Below are 17474 nucleotides of genomic sequence, written 5' to 3' on the forward strand. Positions count from 1 at the left end.
TTCACTCTGAACTCTGAACTCATTAGCAAAAGACAGGCATCAAGTAAAAAAAATTTAACACTATTTCCTGCAAGAACTCAAATACTCAAATATTTCTTGAAACTGTTTGCATTTCAGTATCTTGGTTCCATCAGGAGATTACCAACATGTTTCTGCACTTAATGTCGAAACTGGGTGCGTGTCTACGTACTCAGAAGAGATTGCATTACTCGTTTATAAAATTCTGAAGTGCACAAATCGAGGCATAAAATATAACCATCATCTGTTACTGCATAGAAGACTGAAGAGAATTGCAATATATATATAATTTAGAATTAAGTATAAAAAGGTCTTGTTCACTGACGTATCGTTTCAGACCCTTCCCTTCCACTTCTTCCTTCCAATGTTTTGCTCAGTAACCGGGAACTTATTGACACTCACAAAAATCAAGTAAGAGTATGGCTTTAAACTGTTTCTTTCTCAATGACGTCTAAGTTGAAATCCAAAATATTATAGCCTTTCATTGAGATAGCATTTTTGAAGTCATTTTCTACAACTCATAGTTCACGGAACCATTCAGGCTGGACAACCCCCCCCCAATTAAAAAAAAACACAAAAACAAAATTAAATAAAATAAATAATTCCAAAAACCAAAAAGAAAATGAATGTACACCTCTATTAGACCTATCACAGGAAATGGTTTAGAACAGGCCAACATGAAAATATCAAAGCATCAATCTCAAGGTTTCCCATCTCATAACCTTATATACAATGATTTAAATATGTACCATAGGTTACAAAAGACTACTCAGAGACGGCAGTAGATCACAAGAGGTGAGAGGAACTACTTTTTCTTTTTTATTGCGTGGTACTTCAGTTCAACAACTGGTCAACTTTGGTAACCCAGAGTTGGATACTTATACATCCCAATTCCCTTGAGACTGGACCCAACTCAGTTGTGTGATATGGTTTCGAGTGTACACGACAGGAAAAGAAATTCTTCTAGCTTCTTCATCTTTAGAGAGAGAACTTGACCAAGTTAAACCACCACTACTTAAGCTCAGGAACTCTTTATCAAGATCTTGGCTCTTGCTTCAAATGGGCCTCCCTAGGCAAGCCAAACACTCGCTGCAGAATGAGCACAATCAAAATAGAAACAGTGTCACCATAAGGCATCTGATAATTTTATGGTGTTCCCCGTCAGATTGTCCATAGTTTTTGTTGAGGTAAATAAAAGAAGAGATGGACAACTATTATGCCTTTAAAGGTACAGTTGCTCAATTACTTTAAACATATACGTAACGGCATACCCAGCATTTTAAAGGTACCTGATATGTACTATGCAGAAAAGTATCTGCAAGTTCCTCATTGATTGATACAGGCAAAGGAGGCATCTGGCTCATTATTCCAGGCACCTCTCTCATCCTGAAAACATCAACAAAATAAACACATTACAAGCCCAAATCATGAATTGTATGTGGTTAATATTCACAAAATAACACGGAATAATGTTCACATACTCTTTTAATATATCTGTAATATTCTTCCTTGTGCGACAAAAAAGATCAATATTATCCTGTATCTGCATAAGAAAATCTCTTAGTTGGTGTTCAAGCCTGCTAAGTAAATTAGTGGATATGCTCCCTACGGGATCATCTTCATCTTGCATTTTGTGATTGCATTCTTGAGGAGTACGGCTAACACATTGATAATTTTTTAATTTATTCCATTCAGATTTAGATTTCCTCCCACCTCCAAGGAGGCTTCTCTGCTGCCACAAAAGTAAGAACTGAAGAGGAAAATAAATTGACCTCTGAAGTATTCACCTTGAATGTCGCAAAATTAGATGTGATCTGGTTAAAAACTTTCGCATTCTCCTCCAAAAGATGCCTACTGGTGTCGCTTATTGCTGGGGCTAACAAAGAAACGGTTTGATCCATATGAGCCCAGAAAAAGATAAGGTTACTATTAAATAACCCAAACAATCAGCATTGCAAGCATGCCTATTTTTAAAGGTAACCAATAATATATTGATCTGATCAAAGTTTAAATATTAAAATGGTATGAAATAACTGAGGAAAAGAAGGATAAGCTAATATAGTGAAGCGTAGCAGATATTTTATATATCTAAAATGCCAGATTCAATTACAGAAGAACGCACACGAAATAAAAGACAGTCATGCAAATAGAAAACAAATTTAACGAAGAATCACATTTAAACATAAAATGAACATGTGACTGACCAACCTTCAGATGAAATTGGATTATTTGGGTCCAAATGATGCATCATAAGAGAATAAGATGCCATATTTAGTGGTTGAATTGTTGATAAATTTGGCTTTAAAGAAGACTCCAGTAATGTTTCCTGAAAAAAGGAGCAAACTTTAAAATCTCAACACCTGGATTAACAAAGAAACTGGGTTCTTCCAACAGCAACAGAGATATGTCAGGTTAGGTTCCATTTACTTGTTTTTTTATTACACAAAAGTTTATGTCAACCATAGAGATAGACATCCAAAGTCTTACATGGACAGACAATTGCTTACAACGGAAGAACAGCATAAGCTTTTCCTTTTCTTTAGGAGAAACACCAGCATGTATGCATGTTGTGAAATATAGTTAGTAATGGACACCAAAGCCACTCTTCGCATCTATACCAGCGACTCTACTGACTGCTGCTTTAAAAATATGCGATCAGGGTAGTATTATAACACGTCAGGGATGTGGTGTGTCTAAAACTAACATAATGCAACCACAGTAAAAAAGGGAACAGTGTCAGGAATGTCTCATGTCAGTATGTTGCAACCCGCAATACCAATGGGAACAACATCATAGTGATGACAGAGTCCAATATAAATTACCTTCTTGTCTTTCATCTTCTTTCCAGGGTGATGTTCTTGTTTCCTTCGCTTCCCACTCTCATTCTGTAAGGAAATATAAAGCCAAAGAAAATTTCAAAACAATAATTCTAGAAATCTACTATGTTTCAATTAGGAATTAGTTCTTATTTAGCAATTATCAATTACGTTGCACCAAGTAGCAACAGAAGAATTTATATATGGAATTGTACCACTTGTACAAGATGTACGCTATTTTTAGCTGATAGTGTCATATAGGTGAATAAGACACGAAAGCACACACTACGGATTCTACAAAGAGAAATATAAGCCAAAGGGTTTTGTCAGCTGAACAAGAAAGATTTGGCTCCAACATCCATTCAACTCATTGCTGCATCAATGGGACTACAAAGAGATGGGAGACAAGGGATGGAAGAAAGAAAGGAGATTAGCAAGGCTATATTACAAAAATCCATATGCCAACTGTTTTAAGCCAATAATTTTTTATTCAGGGGTTTCTTACTCTGGTTGGAGACAATGCTACCACTTTATAAGACCCTTGCCCATCTAAATTTATATATCCTTTTCATCTCTTATCAATTTCCATACCACAAGAGTCAAAACCCTACTTTATCAACAGATAAATCAATTTCTTCAAATTTGACTAAAACTAATTTAGTCAAAGGCATATTATGTGGCACGCTCCGCAGCTAGTCAGTTTCATTCCAGTTCAGTCTCAAAAAGTCCCCACTGGTAGAACCTTACTTCATGATGTTAGTAACTGCTACCATGAAAATGTGACAATATATAGAATTGTGGAAGAATGAAAATGACAGTAGAATTTTGGTGAATATTAGGCTAAACCGCTAAAAGAATTTCCTATCTGAAGCAATTTGTTGTGAGTGTAGAGCTTAATCATCGCATAATAATCCCAATACCTCTGTGCATCATTTGCATATGATAATCCTAAACTGAGACAATTTAAAGTAAATAAATTCAAGCACTCACTGTCATCCACCGACATCTTAAAGCTACATCACGTACAGTCTTGTTAGATAATGAGGCTGCAATCTTGACGTATCTCATCATATTCGGTTCATTAATATACCTGAGAGCTCAATATAAATAATCAGTATATGCAGCAACTAATTTAAAAATCGTCAAACTGAAAGGCCTAATTGGTTTATCTACGCACACATAATCCAACAAGTGAAAAGTTAAGCAGAAGAAAACATACATGGCAAGTCCTTCCTCCAATTTGGCCTGTTCATCAACAGACCACTCGACAGCAAATCCAGGGTGGTCCTGCCTAGTAACTTGACCCGTATCATAAACATGACCACCAGAAGAATTCCCCGGCGAACCCCTTCCTCTACCTCGACTATCAATTACCGTATTAGAATTACCACTAAATATTATCCCAGCTGTATTGTTCATCCCAATAGAATTATTATTATTATTACCAAACGGTATCATTCCTGATTCACTACTCATTAACCCCGATTGAAACGATATTGAACGCGAATTCAAAGCTGAAGCCATAATTCTATCGTTAATATATCCCATGTTCGAGTCAGCTGCCATTTCACAACTTAAATTTCTCTACTACCACTACTACAACTACCACTACATCATTAAAAACAATAAAACAGGCTGCATAAAAGAAGGTTAATTTGTTGAAGTTACCAAATCAAGAGAAGAATTAAAACAGGCTGGATAAAGAAGGCTAATTTGTTGAAGTTACCAAATCAAGAGAAGAATTAAAACAGGCTGGATAAAAGAAGGATAATTTGTTGAAGTTACCAAATCAAGAGAAGAATTAAGTAATTAAATGGAAATGCAATCTTGGTAAACCCTAAAAAAAAAAAAATGGAATAAGAAAAATGAATCGAGTGAGTGAGTGAGTAAATGGTGGAGGATGAAAGGGAGTAGTTTTAAGACCAGTACCTTTTTCTTTCTTTCTTTTTTGTGAGTGTGTGCCCACTTTACAAAAAGAATACTGCCTCAAATCCAAGTTTGTTTTTGGGCCTAGTAAACTGAGCCCAATAAGTTAATCTGGACTTTTTAGTTGGACAAAATTATTGTTGCAGTCCAAATGAAAGAGAAGTTTGCATATATATATATATATATATATATGTATATGTATGAATTTGCATGTGTTATGTTGTCTATATGTTATGTTTGGTTAATTTAAAAAATAAAAATAAAATAAACTATCTGAATTTCTATTTTCATGTGTAAATTTGTATTTGCATGTGAATTTGTATTTGCATATGTTGAGTTAATATGTAAATATAGATTTACATATGTATATATTTTGTCAAGATATCGGACAATTTTAACTCTCCAATTTTGTCACTGCATTTGATTTGGGTTCTCCTTACTGGCCCATCACTTCTAAATAGATTAAAGTGATCGTTCTCTCTCAAGATCTCTTACTTCACATCAAATAAACATCAACTTATTTCCTAAAAACATTTCATCAAACAAATTCCACTCAATCTACTGATCTTTTATCAATCATTAAGTGCTATTAACGCTATGGTTCAAAGTCTCTAAAATGTCTAACTAGCTTATAAATATCATCATGAAGGTGTATGTGGTAAATGATATATTCACATAAGAACCAAATACCAACGGCTCTTGTTTGGAATCCATTTTGTTTATTTATTCAATGGGGAAAGAAACGAAGTTAAAATCAGTGTTCTCATTGGAACGAACTCAACGAAGAAAAAATATACATGGGTTTATTGAGAAGAGCAAAAAAAGGAAACAAATAAGTGTGGAGATAAAAATGAGACCAAGATTTGCTTCTATTATGGAAAGCAGGAAGGTTAATTGGTTGGATGTGAATAATAAGAAGGTTATGGGTACGTCCGTGAGCATAGGGTTTTATATGTAACCAAACCAAAACGAGCGGGCTGAGGCCCATATATGTTTATCACCATAATAATTCAATGTGAGATTCACCATCAACTCATGGAATGGTGAAATTATATGTGCAAGAAGCAGGCATATCTCAGCAGATTTAGCAGAAGGCGCAGAGCTACAAGCGCTCCACATAGGATTGCAACATGCTTTTAAACTAGGGGTGCAAACAGATAGGTTCGGATTCGGATATGTCTGTATCCGAATCCAAATCCAAATCCGAAAATTTATACTGATATCTTAATCCGAATCTGACGGATATTAAAAAAATTATCCGAATCCGATTTCGGATATCCAAATTGGATATCGGATAATATCCGATCCGAAAATTAATATTAATTAAAATTTTATTTGTTTTTAATAATTCATTTTACCACTATAAAAACTATTATAAATATATATATTTGTCATTTATTATTATTATTTTGTTATTATAGTTTTATATTATTAGTTTATAATTTTATATAATATTTTATACAATAACAAATAAATAAATAAATAATTAATATATTCATTTTTAAATCTATTCATTTTTAAATCGGATATCGGATATTTTTCCCAACCCATGTGGATATGGTAGTATCCGAATCGAATACGATATCCGATTTTTAATATTCGATTTTTTGAATATGAATTCGAATCGGGTTCGAATATTTTGATATCCACTTGCACCTCTACTTTAAACTAAATATTGAAAAACTCGTTATCTGCTCAGACAACCAGTCCATTGTTAAGGTGTTGAATGAAGAATCGTCTGATGTCTCTTGGAGTCTACCGAGTCTTTTGGCAGAAACATTAGCTCTAAAAAGTCCTTTGTAAAGGAGTAATATTCACATTCAATAAATATCACACACGTGTCCAACATATACAGAACTACCAATCAACCTAGTATCCTTGTCCTCATAACTCGCTTCATAGCAACTCCCTCAGGCAAATAGATTATTCAACTCACACCCAAATCGGTATCACCACCAACCGATCTCACGTACTCGACCTGTGAGCTCGCTTTAGTGTGACTCAAGTCAAGTAGACGATCTCATCCCAAGACGACCTCCATAGCGCTCGCCCCTCTCGCTCCATAACGGCTGGTAACGTATATCTTTATTACAACCATCAAGACCAAAGTTTCAGGCCCACAGCTCATTGACTTTTTCATAACTCGCCATCACGGCTCATAAGTGTCCTAAAGACCTAGATCTGACCCGAAGCAAGAAGGCACGAGGCGCAGGCTCCTTGCCTATACAAAGAGGATGGGGATCTACGTCTGAACTTATTCAAGTCTTCCCCAACAGAGAGAATTTGATATGTAGGTAGTTCATCCATGCGAACTCGGTCAACCCTATCTAATCCATAATACAAAATATCAAGATATGACAAAATATCAATTCATGATTTATTGATATGTATTGTGGATATATCTCTTTATTTGGGGATATTTGACATTGTTTCACATACAAATATCATAGATATATCTAAAATATCGATAAATATCATGAATATTGTTGATTTTTTTTATATATAATAATATATAATTTATATTTATTTGAAATATAATGATAAATATTAAATAAAATTGTTAACTATATAAAATATCACAAAATATCATTAAATATTGTTGATATTTACAATTGAATATATCTATGAGCATATCATAATATTTATATATCCTTTTTATAATATCTCGATATATATCGCATGACGATATATTGTGATATTTTGTACTATAATCTAATCATCCCAATCCCCTCACTAAATCTGTATTTGTAAGGATTACCAAAAACATTCTTTACATTCCTTTTGTTTCTGCAAATTTGTTTATTTTCTAAAAAGTTGATTCATCATGCCCATATTATGGCTGAATCGACAAAATCTGTTTTTCATTTATCATGTAATGGCAATGTGCCTCTAGCTGTAAAAGCCAGCTTCCGTCGAGTCCAAGACGAGTTGTATCAACTTTTTGCTATCTATTAAAACAATCAGCACGTTGATAAAAAAAAGTACAAATATTGCCAAAAAATGCGTTGTAAAGTTTAATATGGTTGTCTCCTTGTATATATCTCATCTAGAGGCAATACCTCACGGTGGGTTTTGCAGGAGTGGTCCAAAGCCGCTCTGTTTGGAATTGAATAGAATGACAACAGAGTATCCCATATAGGTCATAGGTAATAATAGGTTTACCCCTTTCTTGCAGTTTTGGCACTTTGGCCTTTTTGGAATAACCCTATGTCGCATACTGCACATTTCTGCTTTAGAGAAACTATACATACTTCCTAGCGAAAACCCATCAAAATAACAAAAAAAAAAAAAAAACCAAAAAGGTGTTTTAGAACCCAACCCCACTCTCCCGTTTTTAACTGGACCACTCTAATCTTCTTTAGACATACAGCCTCTTCTTCCCCTTTAACATTTTAATGCCTATCAACAAGACTTGACTGTTAAGTTTTTGTTTGTTTTTTTTTAAAAAATAAGAAAATAAAAAATTGTTTATATTTTTTTTTAAAGAAAATATAGAATTGTTTATGTTTTTTTTTGGAAGAAAATAAAAAATGTTAACTAGTATTACTCCCTACTAGATGAGCCAATTAGAATTTTCCCGAGAAATTAGGGTCTCCCCGAGACCTGAGTACACAAAAAAAAAAACGCTCAACCCAGGTTGTATATACTCAGAAAAGAAATCGTTGACCGCTCATCTAGTAGGGGATAATATTAAAAAATCCAAATAAAAAACTTAGACTAACAGTTAAAATTGATTTTTTTAAAAACATATTCGGTATTCTATCATACATGTTTTTTGTTTTGTTTTGTTAATTTTTAATTTTTTATCATAAGAAAATAAAAAACCTAGACTAACCGTCAAACCTTGTTGACCGGTATCAAAATATTAAAATGAGGGGCATGTCTAAAGAATATGAGTGGGGATATGTCTAATTTCCAATTATATAATGTCTAAAAAACCCAAAAAAAAAAAAAAAAAAAAACATAAAATAACATAATTTCTTTCTATAAAAAGACAGAACAGTCTTTTCACTGGGGGATGGGTTAAAACATTGGTTTTCACAGCACAAGATTCGATCTGTACCTCTGTACTCACAGAGAGATGGGTAGTCATTCCCTCAAAAAAGTTCATACAAAATCTCAGGAGATTTGGACCCATCAAGAAGAAGACACAGAACAAGATTTTATCTTTCTTCTCCTGTCATTGGGAACTGAGAACATTACTACTGCCCTTGCTTCTGCTCCTGCTGTATTTCCTTTTAAATATGGCTTGACCCGGTGCCAGTATATTCTGAGGATCAAAATCTGATTTCCGCGCCAAAAATCTCTGCCATTTCCCACCAAAATGGGCTCTCCATTGCTCCTCTTGGGTGTAGTGGGGCAGGTACTGTTTTCCACCAATCCCCATTCCAGGATCAATTGCTGTCTTAGCTATCTGATGGTTTTGCTGTAGTAAGTTTTCAAGACATTGTTGTGAACATGTGTTTGGGTTTGCTGACCGAAGCATTCCTACTATATAGACCACATTATCTTCAGAATCCGGTAACACCGCAGACGAGTTTGAATTCCACCTATATATGCATGCATACAAATAGTTGACATCAACATACATGCATAAAAAACTAGCCTCCTCTCCAAACAATTACAAGGGGCAAACTAACACATGGCATTGTGGATATTATAAGCTGTCTTTAACTAGTCATGAGAAAATGGAGACTACACTGTATTCTGCAGTTGTAAAACCTCAAATTCTGAGCAATTTATTAAGGCCATAAAGTACACTATGTTGCACAGTGAACCTAATAAGTTGGGGCCGATACAACATGACCTTACATCACTTTTAAGAGTGATGGTTTAAAAAGTTATGAAGATAGGAAAACCTAGGAACTATTGGGTCTGCAATTTACAACTAAAATAAGGAGTGAAGATTTGTTCAATCTTTGAGCAAATCCCTTTGGATTTAGTTGCACTTTTGTTTTATATTACCCATTATTGACGACTTAACCATTATGTTTAATCTTGTACCTAGAAAAGGGTAATCATTTGAAAGGCACACAAGGGATAAATAAAACACAAAATTAGAGCACCAAGCCACTTGACAATATGCTTTCCACAAGAACAGAAATTTAAATGTTTGTATTTCTTCTTTGGCCCATTGCAAGTTGCAATAACATTCCAAGAATGCAACAATAGTGGGGTAACAATTTTGGTCTTTGTTTTTCCTTGATTCATACCCACCAATAAATGATGAAAGGTAAACACTTAATAAACAAAATAAAATAGAATCCTATGTAAAATGTATGCTGCTATCCTGGGAACATCCAAAAAAAGATGATACTATTTTATTTCGGGGATGTGTGGAAATAGATTCAACACAAGAAAATCAATCTCGAGATGCTAATCTCTTTTACATTTTATGTGTGCGTGGGGTGGGGTGGGGTGTTAAGTACTTATCTTTCGTATGCAATTTTTTATAATAAATCTAGACATGTATTTTAATGTCTGTATAATAATAAAGACTAAAGAATAATGAAACTATACTCGTAGCTGACGATGATGATGTGGCTTTCTTACTTGTCTTTTAGAATCGGATAGAGAAGGATAGGGCCCTCAAATGTCGGTGAGGCCGAGATAGTTTGCAACATTAAATCTCTGAATTTAGTAATGCCAGCCTTTGGAACGAACATGTTGAGCCATGGGTGTGCAACATCCCATAGTCCTATTCTTCTCAAATTCACCTCTTCAATGTTTACTCTGTTCAAAAAATCAAAATAAGGAACTTCCACACTTGAAACAAGTGATGACATGAAGCTCATTTTGTTTGAAATCTCCTCCAAAACCTGAAAAGGAACAAAAAATATTTAATACGATAATGCCAAACAAGTCCAGTCCATTTCAAATAATTGAAGGGGTGTTAGCTTACTTGGCCTACATTAATGAACCCCTTCTTGTCATGTTGATCATAGATTGCAAACTCAATGCAGTAATAATGGATGTTAGAAGAGGTGTTTTGCTGGAAGAGTTGTGGAAAAATGGAGCTCATATTTGCAGGGAACGCAAAAGAGGAGCTATGTAGTGAACCTTCATTTAAGACAATGAATCCTTCCACATAATCTACCTTGTCTCTCATTGAAACAACTAGTAGCTCTTGGTCCTTGGTGAAAGTTTCAAAATCATCATAAAATGCTCTCACCCACTTCACCTACAGGAATCACATATTCTTTAGCTTAACTATTAAAAAAAACAGACTAAGAAATGAAAGAACTTGAGGATAGAAGTATAGAACAAGAATTACTTTATGTGGGGCCTCTTGGAGCAAGATTCTTGCACTTGTTATGATACCAAATTGGCCAAGACCTCCTAAAACTGCAAAGAAGAGATCAGAACTTTTTGAAGGCGAGCAGGTCACAAGCTCTCCTGACCCTGCAGAGAGAAAAAGTAAATAAAAAACCATCAAAAGCACTGCCTGATTCCCAATCCAATAAGTTAGCACAAAAGACACACAAACAAGCAAGAATGAGACAGAGAGGGAAGGAGATTTATTTACCCGTTACAACATCTAATTGGATGACATTACTGATCTGAGGGCCATACTTAAAGGTCTGGCCACTGATTCCACCATTAGAAAGAGTCCCACCAATGCTAAGGTACAGATAATCAGTCCATGACCTTGGTGTAAGACCAACTCTCAAGGTCTCTTTCAATAGTTCTACCCACAGAGTTCCTCCACTAACATCAGCATAAGAAGGACCAAACGTCCTATCAGCACTCCTGTGTATTTTGATGGAAGAAGGGAGTGAGTCCATCTCCACAACAATGCCATTGAGTGCCTGTGCTTGACCATTGATTGAATGCCCAGCACCCCTTGCTGCCACAGTGGCTTCACAGAAAGAAGAGGCAGATAGAAGGCTAAGAAGGACAGAAATCTCTTCAGGAGATTGAGGCCTAAGTACTGCAGAAGGGGTATTGAAGTAAATCCTTCCGAAGTCTAAAGATGCTGTGTTTGTGGTTTGAAGAAGTTTCAAGGGACCAAAGTCCATTGGGCTTTGGATGAATTTACAAGGTGATGAAAGTGCTAAAAGAAATGCAAGGAAATTGACTCTGGTGCAGAACAAGGCAAACTCCATATAATGATGAATATATTTTCTCCCAAAAAAATATCAAAGATTGGATTTTGGCTGTTTCTGAGGTGTTTATATTATACGGAGAGGATAGAATCAAGAAAAAAAATAAGAAAAGAAAGGTAAAATGTGCCAATGAAGTTGAAAATCACCAATTACTCTTCCACAGTTCCACCAAGAAAACTCCCAGTTATATTAAGTAACAATATCACACCAAGAACACACACAAATATTGGACTCTCTTCAGGAGCTTAAAAACACACTAGCAAAGATGTTTGCATAACCAGGGTGGGGGTAGGTAATGGAGGCAAAGTTCAAAAAAAACAGTACATATAGAAATGAAGCAAAGCAAAAATGCAGAAACAAGTAATTGTGAAAATCTGAGAGACAGGTAAAAAGGCAAGACAAACTATAGTAGGTGCAATTTTAAGAGCATTTAAAGAAAAAAGAGAAGCAGAGAAGAAAACCCACTGAAAGCTTTCTACAGTTAATGAGAGAAAAGAGTGAGAAATAATAGTCCAAAAAGAGAAGATGTCACATAAAAAAGGCACCCATGTGAGCCCCCTACTTCACAATCTCTGTTAGATATGATGTTCGTACTAAAACAGCACACTGCCTCTCTCTCTTCTCCCACTTTTCTTTCTCTCTCCTTTCACTGTACTCGTGCTGTATTTATATGGGTTGAGATTTTAGAATTTGAGATAACCACACAAGCAGTAGAATAAGTTCAGATTTTTTTTAGAATAAGTTCAGATGCAGACATCAGCTTCTCACCATATAGAAAAAAACAAATGCTGATTAGGACTATGATTCTAAATGAGATATCAAAAAATATATTCTGCCTAGATTTATCACCTTTCTCTGTAATCAACTGCCACCATGCACCAACCACAGAGGTTTCTGTAAGAAGGTGATGTTTCATTCCCCTATATTACCTTTTTCATTCATTTTGGAATGTAACTATGTAAGCTGGAGGGTTTTCCTTTTGTTTAAGTAGTTGGTTCCTTATTATCAAGTACAATATAAATGGATATATATATATTATATATGTAAGTGTGACAAGTGGAGTTTTAACTTTTAACCTTTTTGAGTCCAGATCATCTCCGTCAGTTTAGAAGAAAATATGGCGGAGATAATGAGATATACAACTGTACAAGGTGTCCTCATATTTCTTACACACATTTACCATTTCTGAAAACAAATCACATGAACACGAATGAAAATCTCTTAAAATAGGTATAACTTGGAATGAAAAGCAAGTAATACTATTTTTTTGCTAAAGAAAGCGAGTGATACTATACATACCAAGGACTCCACCAACAAATTACACCAATAGACACGTGGATATCCATTTCACCCCTTGGTTACAATTCTCTTTCATTTTAGTTTGAAATGATAAAAATAACTTTAGATATGCAATCAAGTTATGATCTCCAAATTGAATTAGTCACATCTTCTCAATTTTTTTGCGCTAAACCATCTTCTCCATTTTTCACCTACGTTTTCTTGTTTCTTTTAGTATCTCAAATCAGTTGTTAAAGGCATTTTTAGGTGGTGATAATATACTCTTTAAATTTGAAGAAAAAATTTGAAGAATCTAGTCGCAAATTTTGACCAACTCTAGGTGGTCGCAAATTCTATTAGTAAAAAACAACCCACGCGATATTACTACTGTCGCGCGACAGTTGGAATATTGCACATACAATTCCAAAATAACTCATGCGGCATTAGAGTGGTGTGCAATAAAGATCTTTCAACGCCGGTCTTTAGTCAAAGTAAAAAAAAAAATTGGCGCAATATTTGCAATGGCGCGCGACATTACCAATGTCTCCGCATCCACATCCAAATTGTCAAATTTGCGAATAAGAATACGAACAAACAAGTGATGCGATCGAATTTGAGGCCACCTAAAGATGAAATTCCGATAAATTTCAAATTTTTCTTCAAATTTGAAGAATTTGACAGATTATACTACCACCTAGAGATGCTCTAAAAACTAATTAGTATATATATAATTGTTGAATTTGATTGTACAATATTTCATTAGTTGATTTGTGCTTTAGTGAGGTAGTTTGAACAAATCCAAAATAACCCAAAATAAAATACATATGTAAGCACACATTGCATAAATGGAGTAGTTTTTTAGCGATGGTTTTCTCCTACCATGGATGAATGAATTGGATTTTTGAAATGATCATTTGCATCTCTCATCACATATCTAATAGACTAATAAGACAAATTTTAAAAAATCTCTTATATGATTAATTATTTTTGTTTTGTTATAGTTGTAATTTGTTTCTTTAGTGCTAGTCTAATAAAATTTTATTAGTGTAGAGGAAAAAAATAAAGATAATATTTTTTATATATATAAATAAAGTGGCAATAGAATTTGCAAATTAAAGTGAAATGATTCCAGGTGTATTTTGGTTTAGTTTGTTGGTGGAGTTGTTGGTACTCATGAAAAACAGCTTTAACTGTGATATAAATAATATATATTAAAAGTTAAAAATCACAAAAACTAAAATTTGAATGGTCATCCAGTTGGTTGACCCCTCGAATTAGGCATCGATTTCTTTCGTTTTTTTTATTTCTTGAAACACACACCACGTCGTGTTGTTCTTCCGAGGAATTTCTGTTAAATGAGGGGAACGAACATAAGCTAAGTCAACGTGGACATTTTCGATAACTAGTCTCTCTTACCACAAGTCAATGGTAGTTGCTTTGTCATCTGCTCAAGCTGCGTACTTGGTGGGACATTGGGACTATGGAATGTGGATTATTTCGGAAGCATGCAACTTCAATTATCTAAAGTACAAAGTGTTCCTCGATCCTCGGTTCGTTATCTAAAACTTCAACTGGTTTATTCAAAAGATAACAGACCACGTTTAGTTCACTTCAAAAAACTGAAAAAGGCTTGAAATTTTCAATAAATCCAGCATATAGCCATGTACTGATGTACCACGGTACCAGGATCAAAGTCTCTTACACGTCTGGTACTAAAAATTTTGTTAAATTTTGTCCCGTCTTGTATAGTTATACTTCTAAGAATTATCATATCTGATGAATTAGAAATGACTATGTGATGCATCATGCATGTACCCGTTTTACATGCGACTTGGTTGGGAGGGAATCTTCAAGGGTTATGATAATCGTTTAGAATATTAAAGCAACATTGGTATCAAAAAACGAAAAGTCTACTAGTTAACAACAGTACAACACTACCAGGTTGATCATGCTGTTCAATATTCCTGTTGACTTAAATTGCTGTTGACATTGATAAACTATTAGGTCCTTTACAAAAGTCAACCAACCGACTAACCAACTTATACCTGTAGCATGTAGTACTTTTTAGAGTCTTGGGGGCTATTTGTTTTTTTTTAAGTTATAAAGAGTATTATAAGACCAAGTGTTATAAGACCAATTCCGTTTGTTTGGTTTTCAAAAAATTTAAATTTTAAATATAGGTCGAATAATTGAAATTTGAAAAGAATTTGAAATAAAATGGTTTTAAAAAATTCAAAGTGGTTTTATTTTTATTTTAAAAAAGTTTTTTGTTTTAAACACTTTTAAAAAAACATAAAAAATAAAAAACATAATACATTTGTTAGATAGTTATTTGACAAATATAATTCTATTTTACATCACATTTAACTTGAATAGATTAATTTGAAACAAACATAGTTTGATTTTCGATTTCAAATCAATTATAATAATTAGAATATCGATTTTAATAAACTACCTTAATTGGCGGTGGTGGTAGTGGTCTTAATAGTACGATAGTGGTAGTAATGGAGGTCATGATATTGGTCTTAATAACACAGTAGTAGTGGTGGTAGTAGTAGTAAAAGTGGTAGATGTCTTAATAACACGGTGGCGGCGGTGGTGATAGTCTTAATAGTACAGTGGTGGTGGTGGTGGTGGTGGTAGTAGTAGTAGTAGTAGTTAGTAGTAGTAGTGGTGGTAGTAGAAATGGTGGTGGTGGTGATAGTCTTAATAGTATGGTGGTAGTGGTGGTGGAGGTAATGATGGTGGTGGTGGTGATGGTGATAGTCTTAATAGTATGGTGATAGTGGTGGTGGTGATGATGGTGGCGGTAGTGGTGGTGGTGGTGGTGGTGGTAGCTAGGGCAATAGAGTTATTTGGAGAAGAAAATAATGAAAATGAAATAAGAGAGAAATGAGGATAGAGGTATATAGACGGGAGAGTTTGAGTCATTTTTCAAGTTATAAGACTTGTAGAATTAAAGTAGATCTAATTTTGGTACTTATAGAATTGGAGTCTCTTATAAAACATTTATAGTAGAATGCCTCTTATAAGAGGTAAAAAACAAACCTAAAAAATGTCCAAAATCACTGGGTACATCTTATAAGAGGTTATAAGACCTTGAAGAGGCAAAAACAAATGGCCCCTAGTAAGTCAAAAACTTTGATGATCATTGAGATACTTGCTGATCCAAATGATCACTACACCATATCAGTCGCTTTGTAATGGATTCCGTTGGTAAAAAATTTAGCAACGGTTATTTTGCGTTGATACAAAAGCGTGACAAATAAACAATAACATATTTATAACGTATACAATTTAGTCATGGTTGTCAAGTGCTACTTAAATTAATTTCAATGACGGATATTAAACATTACAATCACTAGTAACATTTATTAGATCTACTCATAATATTGAATTTGTTACTATTATAAAACATTTGCATCAGTTTCTTATCCGTCACTAATAATTAGTTATTTTAAAAAATAATAATAATTGGTCTTTCTGACCCTTTTGTTTCCGTTAGGTCACCTTACATTAAGGGTACTAGATAACTGCAAGACAGTGGACGTGAGCGGAGGTGGAGAAGAGAGAGAGAGAGATGAGTTTGTGGTGGGGAGAGAGAGAGTTGGGTTTGGTTGAGAGGGAGAGGAAGAGTGAAGGATGGAGATTGAGGCTGTATAAAATAGTTTGGAGTATAGATTGGGAGAGGTTGGAGGCGAAGACGGAAAAATGAGAGAAGAGAGGGGGTACGGTCGGACACAAAATAAAGGTTATTTAGGGGTACGGACAGACACATAGGAGAGTGACACGTATGAAGTAGTTTTTTGTGAGAGTGTTGAATAGTGACCTCAAGAGTTCGCTCATGCTCACGGATTAAGTACGGCAGGAATCGGGTCGGATTTGATATGAATCCGACCCGACCCAAATATGAATAGTTCAATCTCAGGTCAATTTTTTTATCCATTTATTTATTCGGGTCGGGTTTGGATTCAGTTCGGATATATTTTGTGGGCTTTTTAAAAATTAGTGTTATCCGATCGGGTCATTCGGGTTCGGATATTGTCAAACTATTTGGGTTCGGATATTGTCAAACTATATTCGACCCGAACCGGACCCGTTTCCTGCACTAATATTAAGGGTGTCGATGGGCACCTGTTTAACCGGAACCGGAACTGTAGAAAAGATCATAGTTTCGATTCCTATTTTTATGAACCGTTTAAAATTAGGTACTAAAAAACTAGACCATATAGAACCGGAACCGAATAGTTTTTTAAACAAAAAAACCATACCATAATCGGAACCGAACGTTATCATACTTTTAACATAAAAAATATTAAAATAAATATTA

General features: G+C 34.5%; 2 protein-coding genes across 3 annotated transcripts; both read right to left on the minus strand.

Annotated features, from left to right (window-relative positions):
- Positions 1 to 636: 636 nt before the first annotated feature.
- On the minus strand, positions 637 to 4806 carry LOC147521313 (uncharacterized). 2 transcript variants are annotated; one of them, XM_086607423.1, is made up of 8 exons: positions 4054 to 4806; positions 3825 to 3924; positions 2841 to 2903; positions 2227 to 2344; positions 1806 to 1888; positions 1500 to 1561; positions 1308 to 1404; positions 637 to 1107 (listed from the first exon to the last, which is right to left on the minus strand). In XM_086607423.1, the coding sequence occupies exons 1-8, from the start codon at positions 4398 to 4400 to the stop codon at positions 1054 to 1056; spliced, it is 924 nt and encodes a 307-aa protein (XP_086463549.1). In that variant the 5' UTR covers positions 4401 to 4806; the 3' UTR covers positions 637 to 1053. The 2 variants fall into 2 exon arrangements, with proteins under 2 accessions (XP_086463549.1, XP_086463463.1); XM_086607337.1 differs by having other exon boundaries at positions 1806 to 1894; positions 4054 to 4799.
- A 3918-nt stretch (positions 4807 to 8724) lies between these two features.
- LOC147521314 (cytokinin dehydrogenase 3-like) lies at positions 8725 to 12503 on the minus strand. The gene is made up of 5 exons (XM_086607549.1): positions 11287 to 12503; positions 11035 to 11162; positions 10663 to 10941; positions 10314 to 10579; positions 8725 to 9310 (listed from the first exon to the last, which is right to left on the minus strand). The coding sequence occupies exons 1-5, from the start codon at positions 11864 to 11866 to the stop codon at positions 8941 to 8943; spliced, it is 1623 nt and encodes a 540-aa protein (XP_086463675.1). The 5' UTR covers positions 11867 to 12503; the 3' UTR covers positions 8725 to 8940.
- Between the last annotated feature and the right edge of the window lie 4971 nt (positions 12504 to 17474).

The sequence above is a fragment of the Coptis chinensis genome, chromosome 1, assembly GCF_015680905.1.
Source record: "Coptis chinensis isolate HL-2020 chromosome 1, ASM1568090v1, whole genome shotgun sequence".
Lineage (NCBI taxonomy): Eukaryota > Viridiplantae > Streptophyta > Magnoliopsida > Ranunculales > Ranunculaceae > Coptis > Coptis chinensis.